This window comes from Moschus berezovskii, chromosome 11 (genome assembly GCF_049115385.1).
Source record: "Moschus berezovskii isolate FMDL1 chromosome 11, NW_MosBer_1.0, whole genome shotgun sequence".
Taxonomy (NCBI): domain Eukaryota; kingdom Metazoa; phylum Chordata; class Mammalia; order Artiodactyla; family Moschidae; genus Moschus; species Moschus berezovskii.
Genome location: NC_142470.1, coordinates 43505806 through 43527147, shown reverse-complemented (window position 1 = coordinate 43527147; position 21342 = coordinate 43505806). Strand labels below are relative to the sequence as shown.

The 21342-nt window shown below is 43.0% G+C and overlaps 1 protein-coding gene across 3 annotated transcripts in view; it reads right to left on the bottom strand.

The window, feature by feature from the left end:
- SPRED2 (sprouty related EVH1 domain containing 2) overlaps nt 1–21342 on the bottom strand; it is a 128652-nt gene that overhangs the window by 31943 nt on the left and 75367 nt on the right. For all 3 annotated transcript variants that reach the window (XM_055401006.2, XM_055401004.2, XM_088841294.1), the window contains one exon: nt 3615–3792. In XM_055401006.2, the coding sequence (XP_055256981.1) occupies nt 3615–3792 (178 nt within the window). The remainder of the gene's footprint in view (nt 1–3614; nt 3793–21342) is intronic.

Here is a 21342-nt window from a genome sequence, read left to right as displayed (position 1 = left end):
GTAGAACTGCCAAGTGAAAAGGAATACACATTTAAAATTAATATCCTGCCAAATTGCCTATCAAATAGTTTTGCCAGCTGGAACTCCCACTAAATGTGTGTGGGAGTGCTCACAGACCTGCACTGGAGTGATCAACCTTTTAGATTCTGTGATTAATCTTCATAAGGTAGTTTCTCATAGGATTCATTTAAGAAGTAAAAGCATCTAATCCATCAAAATAAGATTCAACTCAGCAATTTTTAATTTGCATATAACTTCTCAGGAAAACTTGACTATCTCCAACTTAGAAAAGTAACAACTTTGTGAATGAATACTTGGAACACAGACTTTTCCCATAGAAACATGGCATCAACACAAGTTCACAGGTGTCAACACAAAATTCAAATAACAACAAAAACCAATATGCTGAATTCTAGAACTGCACTACCTTGGAAAATCTATTGACAACACGGTTCCTACCAGAGAAAGTACTTCATGTCCTGGTTGGAATACTGAGAACTCTGATACTATCCATTCTCTGTATTCCAAAAATGATCTCCACCTTCTCCTTGCCTTTCCACTACCGAGGGCAGGGGTGGGGGGCGGGGGATGTCCTTCAACAACCTGTCCTGTTTGCACCGCTTCCAGGAGTATTCATACCCTCCAGTGGGCAGAAGTGCTGCATTATGGAAGCCTGGGAGGCCAAAGGAGGAGTCATCATTTGACCAAAAGTGTGTGTATGTGTGTGTTTCAGGAGTCCAGAATTTACCAGCATGTGAAACTGGGAAAGTGAGGGATGGAAAGATGAAGGAGCACACCTAGGTGTATGGGGGTCTGACTTAACTAGTGATATAATTTATAAAAGTCCCAAAGTATAGAGTCACAGCACGTAAAGGGGACAAGAAGTGGGAGGGAGTGATGGAGAAACATGACAGGAGGGGATGAAGCATACAATCCTTGTGCAACAGCAACACTCAGCAGAAGCTGGTCCACAGCCAGGACTGCCCTCTTCCCATGCTGAGTTGGAATGAAGGGACCAAGATTTAGCTTCACAATGAAAGGGTCCAAGAGCTGTCTCTAATGATTATGTGCCCTAAGACTGGGGAAGTGGATTCTTTCCTGGAGCACTGAGTTTCCCCACTACAAACTGGAAATAATAGTATCCTCCTCCTTTAGAATGTGGTGGGAATGTAACTGAGATTACTTATACAAAGGGCCTCAAACAAAATTGTAGAAGTTTACAATTATTATGTTCAAGCCAGTGATAAGAAACAAGTTTATAGATGTATCTATAAAATGAAGGGGCTGAATTATTAATAGACAATCTAAAGGCTATTTCAGGTTGACATATTCTAATGACAAACCATAGAAATACCAGGAAAAAACAGACCTAAAGATATATAACTGTTCAGGTAAGATAATCTGCTAACATAAAAGTAGTTAACAATAAAAATAAAAAGGAAAAGTGAAAAAAAATTTTCTATCAAAATTTTTGTAGGAAAACAACACCAACTAAAATAAAGAAGGCAAACAACAGATTATAAAAATATCTGCTGTAAAAATGGAAGATGAAGATGATTATCTTTGCTATACTTGGAGGGCATACATATCAAGGAGCATAATCAGGCCCTAAAAGGTAAATATGCAAAGGACATTGACAGATAATTCACAGTGCTTAACAGAAAAACATTTAATTTTATTGCTGATCAAAAATAAGATACCACGGTTATCCTAATCAAATTGGTAAAGATTTAAAATATCTAAGCCTCAATGTGTTAAAGAAAATTCTCATATATGCTGGTAGCAGCTCTTTGTATAAGTATCAAAAGCCATAAACATTTGACCTCCCCCCAAATTATTCCAAGTAGACAGCAAGTGTGGAAAATGCAGGTAGATAAATACAGGGGTAAGGGGGAGAGAGACAGTCTTAACATTTGACACTAAGGAGATCATCAAATAAACAATGGAACATGAACCTGATACCAGCAACATGGAAAATTTCTTATGAGATATATAAAATTGTTCACGAGTTCTGATTACAGCTAGGTAAAAGTAAAAATATGCACAAAGGGAAAAAACTATACCAAATGGTTAAAGGTGGCTGTGACCATGTGACTTTGGCTCAGTTTGGGTTCAGGGTGTTAGTCACTCAGTGGTGTCTGACTCTGTGAACCCATGGACTGTAGCCCGCCAGGCCCCTCTGTCCATGGAATTCTCCAGGCAAGAACACTGGAATGGGTAGCCATTCCCTTCTCCAGGGAATTTTCCCGACCGAGGGATCGAACCTAGGGTCAGGGTGAGAGGGAATCAAATACTTATTTCAGGTCTCCTGATGGGACCCAGAACAAGTAGTCTTTCTGAATCTTAGTTTCTTCAGATATAACTATACAGGCTGCTGTAAGGATATAGTGATGTAGCTTAACTGAAGGGCTAGCATTGTACTTAGCCCCTAGGGAAATGCTGGATAAAGGATATTTTACTTTTTTTGGTTAGTGTATAATGCCTTTATTGTGAATATCTAATAAACGGGAGTGTTTTAACTATTTAACTATTATGTAAGAAATTTCTTGAATGGCCACATTTCTTAAAATATTCTCCCTTTAAATTTTTGTTTCATTTTCAGAAATGAATCAAGTGTGAAAACACCGTTTCTGTTAATCCATATACAATGTTTAGAAATTGTTCTGCCTTATCTATTTTGTAACCTTTATAAACCCTAAGAAGTGGTGGCAAAAGAAGATTAAATTTGTATACCTAGCACATAAAACTCAACAGATGCCACTGTTAAGGGTCTCAAATGTACCAGATATATTCCTGTGGTGTCTTTGTATTTTCTCTGTTGGGATCCTCCACATTTTGAATCAATGATTGGCTCTGGAGTATACATTCCAGGATCAAATTTCCAGAGGACCATGTTCTTCCAGGTTCAAGGCCACCGATTAAAAACAGACTGAGACACTCAATTATCCTTCATATCATAGATTCCTTCATAACAGAACTGGACATTCAATTCCTTCATGAAAATGAATGTTATAAACTATCAATGCCCCCATCCTTGTGAGATCATGAGTACTCTCCAAAGTGCATATTTTTAAGCATACAGAATTATCACAGAAGTGTAATGCCACTGCCTTCCATTACTTTCTTTCCTCAAATATGTTTTATTCATTAGCTGATGAAATAGAAGCTGCAGTATCTTGAAGATAAACATTAATTTAGTAGTAACAAAATTATCAGGACGACACTTCCTCTTTGCCTTCTACCTCTCACCAGCCTGACCTTGATGGCATGCTCCATGAATAAACCCATCGTTTAAAGAACATACTTCTGTTTCGAACATCTTGTTACAGTGAGAGAAAGACAGCTTAATCAATCAAAGACGCAAATAAGACCGCCAAATGCACCGCTTTTAAGCATCTGAGTTATATGGTATGTAGTAGAAAGTGACTTCACTGGCAAGCCTGGGTTAGGTTTTGCAATTTGGTGCAAGCTCTGGGAGTTCTATCTTTGGAAGCTCTTGCAAGATTTTGAAGTCAGAGAAAGAAGGGGGAAAATACCTACAGGAAAAGGGCTATGATTTAACATCAAGAAACCAGTCGTTACTATTTAACCCACATGTTGACGTCTGCCATTACCAGTTTGTCTTTCTGTCGTTCACCATGGATGAGAAAGCCGCTTCGTCCATTGCCTTCGGGGTGCATGACCTTACAGACCCCCACGCGACTGATCCCGCCTCCTTCCTGTGGGAACCATCCCCCGCTGGAGTCATCTCTGGTCATAACCACAGCCTTGACACGTACAATATAGCTGTCACTAAAACGACAACAACAAGAAGAATGGGGCATGACAATGGTCTGGAGCTGAAGGATGTGTTTCACAGAGCAAGGTGACCGCAGCCAGCATTTCTGGGACTCATCAAAAGAACATCTATGCCTGGCAGCAACTTTAAAAGGTAACCCATGCCAGTGTTCAGGGAAAAACCCAAACTCTTAAATTCAGTATAAAATTTAAGTTAAAAAAGGAAGATGCCCAGTTGTTAAAAAATATTTGTGAGTCTTTGAGGATGTATGCAAGCATAACATTCTCCAGTTTCCAGGTGGAAGTATTAACAATAAAATGAAAGAACTGCTATCTATAGTTTAGCATCTTTAAGTTAGAAAAGACAAATCTATTAACATAAGAGGACATTATGGTTTCAACCTTTAAAATCTGGTTTATAACGAATGACCATGGTTTAACATTTTATAAAGCTAATAATCTGTTTTAGCATAAGAAGAGAATAACCCACTCCCAAATCACAAATTCACCATGGGATCATTTATACAGGTGGGAAAATATTTCAATTCCAATATCCTTTACACATGTGAAGGCTTCTGTTTATGACTTTATTTTTTCCAGTCTAAACTTCAGTTTCGCAATAAGTTCTTCTGCACATTGGCCAAAAATCCTCTTTCTCCTCCAGAGACCAACTCTAGCTTCTTTTCATTCTCCATCACTTCGGGAAATTTACAAGGTCATTAAACTCTCTCCTGCTGTTTTCTTTCTTGTTATAACATTCCTTTTTTTAATCCTTCAAACATATATTCCCAACTTCTACATGTGAGGTGGGTACCAGGTTCTAAGGAAACAAAAATGCGGAGTAACACAGAACCCTCTCTTTCTATCCTCCAGACCCAGTGCTCAGAGCCTGACCAAGTGCCCTGCAATCTGCCAGAGACCACTCAGACCACCCCTCTGACCCACATCCCTCACCTCACTCACCCCTAAAGGCAAAGCCACCCAGGTTCCCCACCACCCCCTGCAGCTCATCCACTACTGTGACCCAACTCCCCTCCCATGGTGCCCCTGGGACTCCAGAGCCAACATCCCTTTGGCTTCCTCATTCCTTATTTTTATTGTGGTAAAACACACATAACGGAACATTTACCATTTGAGCCATTTCAAGTGTATCACTTCGTGGCATTAAGCACATTCACACTATTCTGCGGCCATCACCAGAACATCAACCATCCATTTCGGTAACTTTTTTCATGGAAACTCAGACTGTGCCCGTTCGACAGTAACTCCCCATTCTCCCCTCTCCCAGCCTCTGACAACCACCATCCTACTCCCCATCTCTATGAATCTGACTACTCCAGGTATCTCATATAAGTTCCTTTCACTTAAAACATTATTTCTTTCTTTATTATAATTTGGCTACACTGGGTATTAGTTGCGGCATGCGGGATTTAGCTCCCTGTCCAGGAATCGAACCCGGGCCCCCTGCATTGGGAGCATGGAGTCTTAACCACGGGACCACCAGGGAAGTCCCTCCTTTCACTTTCTTAACCGAAATGAAAATGTGCTCTGGCTGAGTCACGCGGCTGCCTTCCTTCCCCGCTGAGCCTAGATGGTGGGTGGGGGTATTCACGTCTACTGCAGGCTCCAGGGCCCTCTCCAGTTCCTCTGAAGCTCACAAGTCTGACCACGGACTGCCCCTCGCCCTGCATTTCTTCAATCTTCTTCAGATCTCTGGGTCATTCCCCTCGTTCCTTGGAGATGTTAGCAAGTGGGCTGACTGTCCCTCCATCTCTTCATCATGACCTCTGGTATGATTCTTCATAATTGCGTTATTCACACCTAGGATCCTTCCAATCCGCCGACCAGTCAGTTTCTGGAACTCTTCTTCAACATCCTTGTCTTAGCCACTGATGCCTAGGTCACTCTCTTGACCTTGTCAGTCTTCAGCATCCTACACCCCAGGCACCATTTCTCAACAGTGCAGTTCACTCTCTCTAGATTCCAGTCATTGGTCACTCCACTGGGGCCAATGATTTCTTGTGCCCTATTCTCTACACGCTCATGTTCTCACTTGATTCTTTATCCGATTTAAATTCCACAGTCTGTTGTGATGCTCTCATGCAAAACCTAAACATGTTTGCCTTCTCTTTGCTCAGTGAAGTTGCCTGGTGAAATCCTACCATCCACTTAGCTCCATACCTGCCCTCAGGCAGCAGCACAGAGAGGGAAAGACCCCACTCTTCTCTGCTCATAGGTCTAGTTTTGACTACTAAACCCGAGTGTGTCCACCTAGCATCCTGCTACATTTCCCTGGTCCATCCCCAAGAAAACTGCTTCACGTGTTCTCTTGCCCTTGCTCTCTCAGATGATGGAAGAGCTTGCTTTCATTTTACTAAGAAAACAGACCCATTCTGAAGAGACCCTGCACTGGCACCCAGGAGCATGCCTACTACTCGGTACCAGTATTTGCTGCCTCTCCCCCTTTAACTGTGGCTAAACCATCCCTGATCCAAGCTAGGGCTAACAACAACACTTAAATATTTTCTATGTGCTAACAGTGCCCTAGTTCACATCTCTATACCCAGACCTCTTCCCTAGGTTCCTGATGAGTAATGCCAACTGCCCATGAGGTTTCTCTGCTTTTGCATCTAGCAGGCACCCCAATTAACACATTTTAAGGTTGACACCTCTGATCCTGCTGGTTCTTCCTTTGAAATATGTCCAGAACACTTCTCCGACAATTACAACAGCCTTCTAACTGGTCTCTTTACTTCCACTCTTGCCCAGCTTTCTAAGCAAGTTGAAAGGTAACGCAGATTAAGACAGTCTATTCAAACCCTCCCATAGCTTCTTATATTACTCTGAGTAAAAGTAAAAATCTAGGGCTTATCTTACTCCCCTCCTTGCTCAACCCCACTTCAGTCCTGCTGTCCTTGGTGGCCCTCCACACTACACACCCTGCTCCAGGGTATGTACTTGCTACTGCCCTCACTTCGAACCCCATTTCCCACTCTTCTCGCCACACACCAACCAGGCTCATTTCCTTCTTTGATTCCCATCTCTGTCCAAGGTTATTTCATCAGAGAAGACTCCTCTGTCCGCTACGTATACAGGAGCACCCTCCACCCATCTCTTAAATCTTCTCATCGTGCTCTGTCTCTCTTTGCTGCTGTTCAGTCGCCCAGTTGGGTCCGATGCTTTGCAACCCCATGGACTGCGGCACGCCAGGCTTCCCTGTCCTTCACCGTCTCCCGGAGCTTGCTCAAACTCGTCCATTGAGCTGGTGATGCCATCCAACCATCTTGTCCTCTGTTGTACTCTTCTCCCTTGTCTCCCTATGTGCTACTAAATCAACATTGCCTATTTGTCAGCCCATTCTGCCCAATTAGAATGCAAATCCTATGGGGGCAGGGACTTGCCCTTCTTGTTTACTGCTGTATCCCGAGAACATACAGTGATGTCTGATACATACCGGGTTGTGGAATGATGGAGCTAAACTGACAGTGTTGGTAAACAGGCTCAAAAGAAATATTTGTAGCTAACAAAATCTCTGAGAAAATACAGTGTTCGATACTCATTTGCTTATGAGCCACAACAGCTTAACTGGGATAGGCTAAAGATTTCCTTTTCATTAACAGGAACACGGAATTTAGAAAGTCACATGGTTTCTTTTATTAATCCACTCACCTCAGGATTCAACATGCATATTACTTTAGATCAGAGAGATTAAGAACATTTGTTTAGTTACATACAATTTGAAAATATGCTCCTCCTCCTTCCCCATTTATTCTAGAAAAATTAGGGGTTTCAGGATGTGTCATTCTCCAGTATGAAACAGCTTTCTCAAATCTTCTATGAACATACTGCGGGTTCATCCCAACAGGAAATGGCCAAGGTGACTAACAGAAACTCTACACACCTTTTGCTAAAGCACACTTTTACTTTTTTGGTTGCAGCTGTGTGCTTTTCTCCCTTCCTTTGAAGGCATTAAGTAAACATGAAAAAGGGAAGTTTGCATTACTGATGTTAGTGTCATCAACTTATTTCCAAAACCATTAAAAAAAAAAAAAATTACTATTCATCAAAAAAAACCCCAACCCCGCCTTCCAGAGTGGAGGGGCGGTGCATTTTGGCCTTTGCTTGTGGTCTGCAGCATCTTCTTTGCTGCCCTGACTTCTCTGATGCCCCTTCCCAGGGGCAGACCTCTCTGTGATGTGTTGTGTATGTTGGGGGTGAGGTGGGGCAAAAGCCCCCATCTCCTCTGGCAACAACCCTAACAGCCAGCATTAACTGAGGCAACTGGCTATTTAAAACAACGCAGGGGGATAAAGTGCTGCACTAAAAGCTGCAAAGGATGTCTGGATAACCCAGCTGCATGGCTGCACGCCAACTGCTTCCTATCTGTGGTGTATTTACGTTATCCAGGCCCTCACCCCACCCAGAACAGAGAGGACAATGAATTCTCCTACCAGAAAGGTATAAGAAGGTACACTCCCTTCCCACCTTCCCTGCCACCTTCTGGAAAGAATTAAACAACATGTTTAGACCAGATGTGGGATTTATTTGTGGGGCCGGAGGATGCAGCAGGAAAGGCAAAAGCAGATTCATTTCTTCATTTGTACAAGGAAAAAGCTGCTTGTATGCTTAAGAAAAATTTCCCAAAAGCTATTGTCAAAAACAACCACCACCTCGTGCTTCTGAAAGTTTCAGCTATTAAACCAGTGTAACTGATGAGGACCTGGTGAAGTTCCAGGCATGGGTCCAAACACCAGCTGAATGGAGCCCTAGTGTCTGAACTTGAGTTAAACTGACCGTAAGAATCAATGTCATTACACAGAGAAGGAGAAATATAGTATGACAATCCTTATATGTGGAATCTAAAAAGAAATGATATAAAGGAACTTACAAAACAGAAAGAGACTCACAGACTTTCTCACCCACAGAAAGAGAATGAACTTATGGTTACCAGGGCGGGGCTGGGGGGGAAGGAACAGTTAGGGAGTTGTGGATGGACATGTACATACTGCTCTGTTTAAAATGGATAACCCACAAGGATGTACTGTGTAGCTCATGGAACTCTGCTCAATGCTATGTGGCATGGAAGGGGGAGTTTGGGGGAGAAGGAACAAATGTACATTTATGGCTGAGTCCCTTCGCTGTTCACCTGAAACTATCACAACATTGTTAACTGACTACACCCCAAAACAAACAAAAAAGTCATTGCAAATGGTCTTTGACCACCACCCAAACACCACCATATTCTTTAGGTAATATTGGCTTTTCCAGATTGGGCTGGGGATCTGACCAAAGGTGGCTCCTTTAATGACTAAGCTTTATGGTCCCCACAGGTGGCCTTATTTGTAAAAACAGGACTAGCTGTCTTGTGATCACTCAACATGGAGCAGACATAGGTGACATCCTTTGGTAGGATGGGGAGGGATAGAATGAACAAGTTCAAAGCTAAATTGTTTTGGGGTGCTGATTCCCAGGTGGTACAAGTAGTTTTGGATCTCAGGCCTTCATGTTCTAATAAGTTCTCCTCGGAATAAAAGCAGGCCTTGTCTGGAGCATATTACGGAAGGAAACACAGGGGCTGTGGGAAATGGTGGGAGGCATCATCGTGGCTGTAAACAATGTTTACAGCCAGACAGGTCAGCACTGCTTTGGCCTCCTCAGCAGTTGAAGAAGCCTCTTTTTTGCGCTTCAGTTTCCTCATTCGCAAAAAACAAAGAGAGGATACCTCGCAGGGATGTCCTGAGGGTTAAAAGCAGTAATCGAGGTCAAGTGCCTGACTTGAGAAGTTTGGTCGATTGTAGCCATCGTAATTATTTTTGCTGAAAGGTTGACTTTAACTACAAATCAGGTCCTTTAATGGAGAAGGAAATGCAAATCCACTCTAGTATACTTGCCTGGAGAATGGACAGAGGAGCCTGGCAGGCTACAGTCCATGGCGTTGCGCGAGCGCGTGCACACCCTTTACAGTCCATGGAGTTGTGCGTGCGCGCACACACACACACCCTTTAAAAATTCCCTGGCAGTCCAGTGGTTAGGAGTCTGCACTTTCACTGCTGAGGACCAGGGTTCAATCCCTGGTTGGGAAACTAATATCAGCGTGCTGTGTGGCCAAAACAACAACAAACAAACAAAAACAGAATAAAAGTAAATTCTCTTAAAAAAAAAAAAAAATCAGCCTTCCTAACCACCAAGGACCGGGTTTCCTGACTGCCTGCCTTTTTCAGCTGTCAGAGAACAGAGTGGCAGGGAGGCTGTCAGACCTTGGACAACAGGAAGAAACCCCAAATAGACCTCCAGCAATTATTAATGCAAGGCAGCTTTATAAAGAACAGATTCGAGCCTTTATTTCAGGCACACCTGTAGAGGAGAATCACTCCATCTGCCGTCTGGGAACTGGCCCTCTGCTCCAACCCTCCCTGCTTGGATTCAGAGATGGAGCCTGGAACTTTTACATCCTCCATAAAAACTCCCCGAACCCCTCTTAGCCAGCTCTTATCTGATTACAGGGCTCCTTTATCTCTCCATTATGCTAAACATACATTCACTTCCTCCCGGCCCTCTTTTCCATCTTTCTCCACTTCACCAGACCTCGAGAGGGATTAGCAAGGATCGCCGCCTCTCAGGCTCCCTCTTGGCCCCAGCACAACCCCAAGCCGCCCGCTGAGCCAAATATAACACCACGTCCTGGGCGGGGTGGGGCAGGCACTCTTCATTGCAATCAGCCCTCCCCACCATACCAACCTCGAGTCTTCCTTGTGCTTATACATTTAGAAAAGCTCTCTGAGTTCACCAAATTGTGTGCATATATATATTTAAAGAATTAGGTATATATGTATAAAATATAGGTGCATAAAATATATATCTTGTCATCTTTTCAAAAAGAATCAACAGACTATGTTAGCAGGATCAAATGTGCTAAGAAGCCAAAGGTATGGGTCATATCCTATTTAAGTGGATGGTGGTTTCTTGAGTTCTATTAAGTATCAACTACTTAAGAATTTTTTTAAAGTGCTGTACTGGTTTTAGAAATGTATATAATCCATACTTTACAGGCAAGGAAAGCTGTACATAACGGAGTTTCATGCATGGCGATAATGTGGTTTTTCAGTTCTATTCAAACCCCTGGAGGTAGAACACTTGCTCGCCTGCTTCAGTTCAGTTCAGTCGCTCAGTCGGGTCAGACTCTCTGCAACCCCATGGACTGCAGCATGCCTCCCTGTCCATCACCAACTCCGGAGTTGACTCAAACTCAAGTCCATTGAGTCGGTGATGCCATCCAACCATCTCATCCTCTGTCGTCCCCTTCTCTCACTTTCAATCTTTCCCAGCATCAGGGTCTTCTCAAATGAGTTAGTTCTTCGCATCAGGTGACAAAGTACTGGAGTTTCAGCTTCAACATCAGTCCTTCCAATGAACATTCAGCACTGATTTCCTTTAGGATGGACTAGTTGGATCTCCTTGCAGTTTAAGGGACTCTCAAGAGTCTTCTCCAACACTACAGTTCAAAAGCATCAATTCTTTGGCAATCAGCATTCTTTATAATCCAACTCTCACATGCATACATGACTACTGGAAAAACCATAGCCTTGACTAGACGGACCTTTGTTGGCAAAGTAATGTCTCTGCTTTTTAATATGCTATCTAGGTTGGGCACAACTTTCCTTCCAAGGAGCGTCTTTTTATTTCATGGCGGAAGTCACCATCTGCAGTGATTTTGGAGCCCCCCAAAATAAAGTCAGCCACTGTTTCCACTGTTTTTCCATCTATTTGCCATGAAGCATTGGGACTGGGTGCCTGCTTACTGTCTAAATTTGTATTGTTAGGCCATTACAGGCAACAGTGATAAGAAAAGCAGCTAGAGATGTAAGACCTGCAGGAGCCAATTCTGGTGAAGGCACCAGCTCTTCTCTCAAATACTAATGAGCATCCACTAAGAAGCAGAGAAGGAATTTTCGGAACATTAAGGAAGAGAATTGGTTTACGTGAAATCAGTTGGGGGAGCTAAAACATGAGCTAAGATCACTCAAGAAAAAGGCTTCCTCAGTTACTTAACACCCATGAAATCAGCCACGAGGTACACTTGATGGAGTTGTCTTGGAAACCACCCTACCCCATTATCTGCTAGTAAAAGAATCCATGTACCTTGAACAGGTACTAACACCTTAATTTTGGATGATGCCAGGGTACTCTGCCAAGGCACCAGATTTACCCAGAGAAGAAAGCAGACTCTTCATCCAATCATCATTGTGTCCCTGCATTTCTGAGACGTTGTGGCTCATCTTGTCTAATCCCCAGAAGATTACAGCAGCGCTTTTATATGTTTTATCTTTGTGATCCATTTATGTATTTTTAAAATGGCATGTAAAGAGTTTTCAGAATGGAACCCCAATATATAACATGATACCTGGAAGGTGGCAGTGGTGGGTGCTTGCCTTGCAACGACAAGGGGATATAACCTTCATCCAGAAACCAATTAGGCTGAAAGCGGGAGGTTCCTGCTTATACTGTGCAGTGTGAATAGGTTTTCCTCCTTCACTAGTGTTGGGCTCAGAATCTGGGGAGTGAACATAATTAGAAAATATTTTAGGGATTCCCACTTTATTTTTTTGGCAGGTGGCTTGCAGGATCTTAGTTCCCCCATGAGGGATTTGAACCCCAGGGCACGGCAGTGAAAGCAAGGAGTCTGAACCACTGGAAAGTGAAAGTGGAAGTTGTGTCCAACTCTTTGCGACCCCATGGACTATACAGTCCATGGAATTCTCCAGGCCAAAATACTGGAGTGGGGAGCCTTTTCCTTCTCCAGGGGATCTTCCAAACTCAGGGATCCAACCCAGGTCTCCCATGTTGCAGGTGGATTCTTTACCAGCTGAGCCACTAAGGAAGCCCAAGAATATTGGAATGGGTAGCCTATCCGTTCTCCAGTGGATCTTCCTGACTCAAACTGGGGTCCCCTGCATTGCAGGCAGATTCTTTACCAGCTGAGCTACCAGGGAAGCCCCTCCTAACCACTGGACTGTCAGGGAATTCCCTAGGAATCCCTACATATCTTGCATCATACCCAGTGAGTTCTGCTGTCCTGCAAGGCCACTGGAGCCCTCCTGTCCAAGTTCCACCCTGACACTGAAGGGGAGGTATGGGCGTGCCCCTTCTCATCCTCACACGCCCCATGTAAGTCCAGCATCTTTGTTGTTCTTGCTACCTAGCTACCCTGAAGCATATAAACAGACCTCCTCACCCACACACTGTTTTCTAGTGCACATAAAAGGGGTCACTTTCTCTATTATTATGAAAGGCATTGCCACACGACTGATACTTGAAATAGGAATGATTCTTAAATTTAATAATTTATAAATCATTCTTTAGAACCAATCTGAGCAAGCTGAACTTTATTAGACATGGGCCTCTAGTACTTTTATTTTCCTACTGAAATTTTAATACTAGTGTTTCAGTGATTCAAAATAAATGCCAATGTTTTTGCTTATAATATTATCTGCAATTTTCTCCTTTACGTTACAATGTGCTGTGAAGAGATGCGTTTTCCAGTCTCCAAGTGCTACCTGACACTTTCAGGCCACAAGAGCCAGAGAAACACATGCACCGAACATCCCTGACACGTGAGGCTGAAACACACACCCCGAGGACGTCCACAGGCATGGACTCTGCCCGCTGCCCCAAGTAGAGGGTAGCTGCTGCTCATATGATCCATAATGACCAAGAAAAGGAAACGAAGCCAAGACACAAAGGAACAAAGATCAGGGCTAGAAGTTAAACATATGATCTTGACAGAGGCTTAAGAGGCCTGGGAAGAAATAGTTGAGGAAATTCCAGAGACAATTAGGGGTCCTCTGACATCCCTAAGGCCTGGAAACACTGACCATGGAGCACTCTGGTGAGCTAGAAACACAGCTGGCCGAGGCAAGTTAGAGCTTCTGGTGGCTCCCATTCCCTCACCTCAGTAACACTCCAAATTTCAAGGCAAACCTTTCCACACTGTGAACGGAAGTGATGAGGCACACGGCAGTGCCCAGGTGTGCTGGAGATGACCTTATAAAACACTGGTTTTGGGGCTTCCTTCTCAGCAAGATTTACAAAGTAGTATCAGAATCACTCCACTGTACTGTCTTTAAAACACAGTTTAAAATTTAACCTCTAAGCTTTTATCACCTGCAGTTTGAGGATGCACACAGCCTCCACAGAGAAAGAGTGATTCAGCTAGATTCTATTTCTGTGGCTCCTGACTTTTTTTTTTCTTTTGGAAAAATCTTCTTACCCAAACCTTTTGATTTTACTTATTTAACATATCCAATGCCTTAAGGATGGAGTTATAGTTTTTTTTTTCTTCCTTCAGCCAAAAAACCTTTCCTGCCTACATTTAAACTCAGAAACCACAAGAATACTAACTCTATAATATCCACAGTGACAGACCACTTCTAACTGGGGCACAATAAAGATAAAGGCATTAGGGCTGTTATGCTAATGCACAACGTAAAACCGTAACACTGGGCAGTTTCAAACCTGGGCAATGAGGCATTGGGGGAAGTAAATCTCAGCACCCGAAAGGCAATTTTAGGAGCTGAGTCTAAGAGATTTTTTAATGGCTCTTTGGCATCGCTCCCTGTGTCAATATAACTTTCCTGAGCGACTACCTCTTGAGGTGAGTAATGCTCCCTGCTTGGGGAAGACAGGCCTGGCTGAGGTCAAGTGTGGAGAGATGGGGCAGGATGGGCGTGGTCATTCATCATCAGAAATGAACAATCAGTGAAGAAAGTAATCATTTTTTCTTGAAATTTGAAAATGGTTTGCTCTAATCTCTACTAGTAGAAGAAATCCTAATTTCCCCACCCTTGCGGGTCCAGGCAACTGGAGATTCCTGGTACCTCATAAATCCTAGGTGGATTATCTGCTTGACCAACCACTGGGACCCCTGTGTCCTTATCTGTCAAGGATCTAGCATGCATGCTAAGTCTCTTCAGCTGTGTCTGACTCTGCGACCCCATGGACTGTGGCCTGGCAGGCTCCTTGGTCCATGGATTCTCCAGGCAAGAATACTGGAATACTGGAGTGGGCTGTCATGCCCTCCTCCAAGGAATCTTCCCAACCCAGGGATCAAATCCTCTTACATCTCCTGCATTGGGAGACAGGTTCTTCACCACTAGTGCCACAAAAGTAGCCCTTCAAGTATCTACACTGCAGGTGTAAAAATTACCTGCTGCTCTGGAGAAGGCAATGGCAAGCCACTCCAGTACTCTTGCCTAGAAAATCCCATGGATGGAGGAGCCTGGTAGGCTGCAGTCCGTGGGGTCGCTAAGGGTCGGACACGACTGAGCGACTTCACTTTCACTTTCTGGATGCATTTTATTGTTTTCTAAGACTTTTTCTTTGTTAATGTGGACCATTCCTTTTTTTTTCCCCTAAGTCTTTATTGAATTTGTTACAATATTGCTCCCGTTTTTGTGTTTTGGTTTTTTGGCCCTTGGGCATGTGGGATCTTAACACACTGAAAAGGGATTGATCCACATCCCCTGTCCTGAAAGGTGAAGTATTAACCACTGGACTGCCAGAGAAGTCCCTGGGATGTATTTTACACTATTTTTGAGTTTAAAATACTGGCTCTAGGAAAGTAACTCCTACTACCCTCCTCCACCAACAAAAATTCTTAGAATTGGAAGTAAATGTAATACAATTAAAGCTTTTATTTTTCTTTAATGTACAATCCCACTGAATTCAACAAAGTTAAAAATTTTTTTGTTAAAGACTTCTTTTTAAAAACCCAGCATCAAACAATTCTTTGGGATGTCACATTGCAAAATACAATTATACTAGCATGAGGGGGATAATTCTGACTTAAGCTCTTTCAAGGCAAGTCTCCTTTACCAGGCAAGGCTGTCAGACCCACCTGAATGTGTCCCCAGTCTGCCTAGACTTCTCATTCTGGGTACATTCCGGAACCACATAGGCTGCAGACAGTTATTGAAATAACAAGATAAATATATCGATGTGGGCTGTGTTTTACTTTTTTAAAAGGTAGATCTAATGATTGTCTTATTTTTTCCCCCAAACTTGAAAATTTTTATTTTGTATTGGGAATATAGCTGATTCCTTGGTGGCTCAGACAGTAAAGAATCTGCCTGCAATGCAGGAGACTTGGGTTCAGTCCCTGGATCGGGAAGATCCCCTGAAGAAGGTAATGGCTACCCACTCCAGTATTCCTGCCTGGAGAATTCCATGGACAGAGGAGCCTGGCAGGCTACAGTCCATGGGGTTGCAAAGAGTCAGACAGGACAGAGCAACTAACTAGCCAATTAACAATGCTGTAGCAGTTTCACAGGGAAGGGAGTCAGCCATACATCTATATGTATCCATTCTCCCCCAAACCGCCTCCCACCTAGGCTGGCACATAACATTGAGCAGAGTTCTATGTGCTATCCAGGAGATCCTTATTGGTTATCCATTTTAAATACAGCAGTGTGTACATGACCTTCCAAAAGTCCCTAATTTAATGTTAATTCTATCATAGCCTTATACACAGATTCTCTAACATGGCTAACACGGATATTTTAAGACCACCTAAAACATTTTAGGAAATTATAGTGAAATTTTACCACAACAGTTCATTAACATTCAAGGCAATCAATGGTGATTTCTGAGTATTCTCAAAAATTGTTAAAACACGAACAATTCTGACATGAATATGCCACTTAAAAAAATGAAATTTTATTCAAACCAAAATAGAATGAATCTACTTACAGACTAAAATGGTTCTGTCCTCAAGGGTGAGTTTCAGGGTGATCATACAGTGCTAAGTAGGGAGAGAGTTCTGGCAGGCAAGAGGCCAAAGTTTGAATCTAGGTTTATGGTTTTGCTTTTATTGTCTGCTGCTTCACTGAGCCTGGAGTTCAGTGGAGTTCATAATTAATCAAGATCAAAGGATTACCAACTTGAAACAAACAAAATGACCCGCTGCTGAAGAACCCTTTCTTCTCCTACTTTTTTCTCCGAAAGCAATAATTTTCTTTGACTTTCCCTCTGTTTTACACACCCTTCCAAAAATGGTATTTACGATCCACATTTAAACCCCCAAAGGCCAGCTAATGGAAATGTTAGGTTACTAAACAAAATTAACTCTCACCACATTAAAGTACACATGTAATAGAAAAATTGGTGCTTCAAAACACAAATGGCAAAGGGAGTTGTTTCAAGTTAATAATCTCCAATTCAGGTCTTTAAATTGCAGCCCTTGAACTTCCGCGCCTGACTTTCTCAAAAATCTTCGCTTTCTTTCTCAACAAATTAGAGAAAACCAAAAGGAAGAGAGAGCTTAATGACCACATGCTGAAACGGTTAGGGAGAAAGCTCACAATATCGACAACTTACTTTGAAATACATGAAGAAATAACACGGCATCTTGGATGGACCAAGGGAGGGAGGAAGGGATGGATGGATAGATGCATGGATGGGTGGATAGATTTTGTTGTGATAAAGAAGTAACAGTAAAATGCTGGTTGTGGGCTGTAGTATTGACTGCATACTTCTTTCAACTCTTCTGAACACTTGAAGACATAGGAGAGTGAAAATTTATAGCGTTCTACTCCACGGACAGAGGAGCCTGTCAGGCTACAGTCCATGGGGTCGCAAAGAGTCAGACACGACTGAGCGACTAACACTTCATTCGAGATGGAGATCAACACTTAACCTAGAAGATGCTGATAATGGTAGTAAAAAGTCTGGTCACTTCTCCTCACACTATCAGGACACATTTCCTATTTTTTCACCTGCCACCTACCACTCTCTACTCCAAAGCAAACCATGGCCAAAAGGTTGTGGTCAGTTGCGTCCTCTTTCGACCCTACAGACTATAGCCCGCCAGGCTCCTCTGTCCTTGGAATTCTCCAGGCAAGAATACTGGAGTGGGTTGCCATGCCCTTCTCCAGGGGATATTCCGGACCCAGGGATCAAACCTGTGTCTCTTGTGTCTCCTGCATTGTGGCAGATTCTTTACCCACTGAGTCACCTGGGAACCCTAGCCAAAAGGTTAGGAAACTACTTTATCAACCTATGGTAGTACGAAATTCTAAACCTACAAAATCTCTTACAAGTCAGTCCTTAATAAGACCTGTTCTCAAAAGGAGGTGATAATTTAACCCACAGGGAGAAAAATCAGCATGTTCTGTTAGTGACAGGCAGACTGGATTATGATCCATTGAACATGGACACTGTTTCAGGAGGTAAGAATTACCAATTCATTTAATTCCTTCTCTCCTAGAATTCTGCCACCTCCCTCATCAGAGATGAAAAACCAAATAAACAAAAGCACATGTGAAGCATTTGTTCTCTCTAAAGAATTCTAGATCGCTTCCATTCCCAGGTGTGTATAGGTGGGCCTGCAGGGGCAGTTCAGGTCTTCAATTATCACTAGTCAAGAGCCACACGAGTTAGTTGCTGCTGCTGCTGCGTCACTTCAGTCGTGTCCAACTCTGTGTTACCCCACAGACAGAAGCCCACCAGGGTCCCCCCTCCCTGGGATTCTCCAGGCAAGAACACTGGAGTGGGTTGCCATTTCCTTCTCCAATGTGTGAAAGTGAAAAGTGAAAGTGAAGTCGCTCAGTCATGTCCGACCCTTAGCGACCCCACGGACTGCAGCCTACCAGGCTCCTCCATCCATGGGATGTTCTAGGCAAGAGTACTGGAGTGGCTTGCCATTGCCTTCTCCGATATAGTCACTAGCTACACACCTTTAAAACCAGAAGGAATCATGGAAACCATCTATTCCAGACCCCTCACTTAGATGGAAAAATTAACATCCAGACTGGAGAAGGGACTAGAGTTTAAGGTTACTGGCATTAGGGACAGATAAAGGACTAAGATCCAATCACTAAACAATCCCTCCCCCCGATCTCCTACATTTTGTATTAAAGAGGTCCAGAATTATGGCAAAGGTTTCCTATCTCAGCTAGGTTGTCTACAGTACAGAAGAGAGGTTTTTCTCATGGGTCTCTTAAAATACACAACTGACTGTTAAAAACATCAAAGAGAAAACAAGAGGTATCAGTAATAACATGGCCACGTTCAGAAAGGGCAGAGCTGGGGGGCGGGGCTGGGAAGTCCTCCTTGGTTTGGCAAAGTTTCACACCCACAGAGGCAATTCTTGTTTGGGGATCTACATGGCATAACTAGTGCCCTAAACAAAAATGACCTCTGTGGCTAACTTCCTTCTCCCTCCTGGCTGAGACAGTCCAGACTCTACCACTGAGTCCCAATTTCTCATATATTGTTATAAAATGAGGGTGAGGGGCCCAATGACCTTTGAAGGTCATTTCATCTTTGGCCTCTTTTTAACTTTGCATTAAAAAAAATATACAGCCAAGGACTTCCCTGGTAGTCCAGTAGTTAAGACCCCACGTTTCCACCGCGGGGGCTCGGGTTCCTGATCCCTGGTCAGGGAATTAAGATCCCACATGTCAAAAGGCGTGGCCACAAAATAAATAAATAAAACAAATGAAATGAAGTATTTAAAAATAAAAACAAAGTGTGTTTTTAAAAAGCAAAACAAACAAAAAATACATGGCTGTAAAGTCATGTCAGAGGGGTTAGGAAATATTCTACAAAAGTGTATCAGTAAAACTTTCAGCAGTAAAATGCAACTGAAAACATCTTTCGGAGTAAAGGAAAAGTCTGAAACCACAAAGATCTGAAACCATGACAGATGAGCAGATATGTTTCCTCACTGCAAGTGGTATTATGCAATTATAAAGTTCCCAGGAACAAACCTGGTTCATTGAAGTACTACGAAAAAGCAAGAAAATGATGAAAATTGAGTTTTAATAAGTTTAATAAGATCTTTGGGTTCCCCTGGTGGCTCAGATGGTAAAGAATCCACCTGCAGTTGGGACACCTGGGTTCGATCCCTGGGTTTGGAAGATCCCCTGGAGGAGGGCATGGCAACTCACTCCAATATTCTTGCCTGGAGAATCCCTATGGACAAAGGAGCTTGGCAGGCTACAGTCCATGTGGTTGAAGAGAGTCAGACACAACTGACCAACTAAGCACACACAATAAGACCTTTGAACAAAACAGGTGCGATCTATCCATCTAGCTGGGTTTACACATCCATGGATGTCAGATTCTCCTTAGCCACATGGAGGAAAATCTTCAAGACATACTTATGGAGCAAATTCAGGCAAAGAAGAGAAGAGGGATCTCTCTTTTCCCAAATGGTTCTTCCTACAAGCTTTATCATTTGACTCAAGACAGTTGCTCCAGTACCAATTTTTCTACTTTCAGAGAGAAAGGGGGACAATGTTAAGAAAAGGTAATGAAGCAACTGCATAGCTTAAAGATGGAGAGAGACATTTACTTGCAGACCTCTGAAAAAATCACTATGTACTTCACATTTCATATTGGGGCCCGGCTGCTTCAATGTCACAAATGAGTTCTGGCCCAGAAGTTTTCTTGTAAATTAGCTGTTTGAAACTAGAAAACGTATTTTCCCCACAGAACAACATAAAATGGTGAGCAGGATTCCCAAGTCAGTGCACGAAAGCCTAATCAATTCCTAAAATATTTGAATCACAGACCCATTCCCAAAGTGATTTTACCGCTCACTGACAGACTCCTTAACAGACACTTCTTTCCCTCCTTGGGTGAAACAACCAGTTCTACTTGGCTCTGGCTGGGTTTTGCCGTTTTCCTACCTGGATGTGGGGTAGGGGAGACAGGACGAGCAAGGAGAAACTCCTAAACTCCAGAGCTAGGCTTTATTTTGGGGCCTTGGAATTTGGCACTACTTGAATATGTTGAATAGCTCAAAACAGAGCAGTCTGACAGTCACCTGCTAGGTTGAGGAATCTTTACACCAAGCTTCCCTGATGGCTCAGATGGTAAAGAATCCACCTGCAATGTGGGAGACCTGGGTTCGATCCCTGGGTTGGGAAGATAACCTGGAGGAGGGCATGACAACTCACTCCAGTACTTTTTACCATCTGAGCCACCAGGGAAGCCCCAACTCCAGTATTCTCGTCTGGAGAATCTCCATGGACAGAGGAGCCTGTTGGGCTACAGTCCATTGGGTTGCAAAGATTCGGACACGACTGAGCAGCTAAGCAGCAACAGCAAGCAAGCAGACAAACCAAACAGAAAGCACTTAAGTGATCTGGACTCCCAAGGACTGGTTTCAGTGCAGTGTGACAACCGTAACAGTACCAATGCTTTAGGAATGTAAACAAGTGTCACAGTTCTTTTTACAGTGGCAATGACAACAATTAATTAGAAAGGCAGGAACCAGGCAAGGCTCACAGGGTCATCATGTAGAAGCCACTCTTGGCTAGTCCGTGACTTACACACAGAGGACAGGATTTGATCTATGAGGGCAATTTCCTTCTGAGATATTACAAAACAGAGCCATGCTCTTGGTACATGTGCTTCCATGAAGTTTCTCTCCTGCCATAAAAAGAATTGGGAGGTAAGGAGAATGTGTAGGCCAACTAACTACCAAGATGGCTCACAGTTTAACACCATCTCCTTAAAATACTGTTTCATTTGTAGGAGAGTATTCTAGTTTGAATTCAGAAA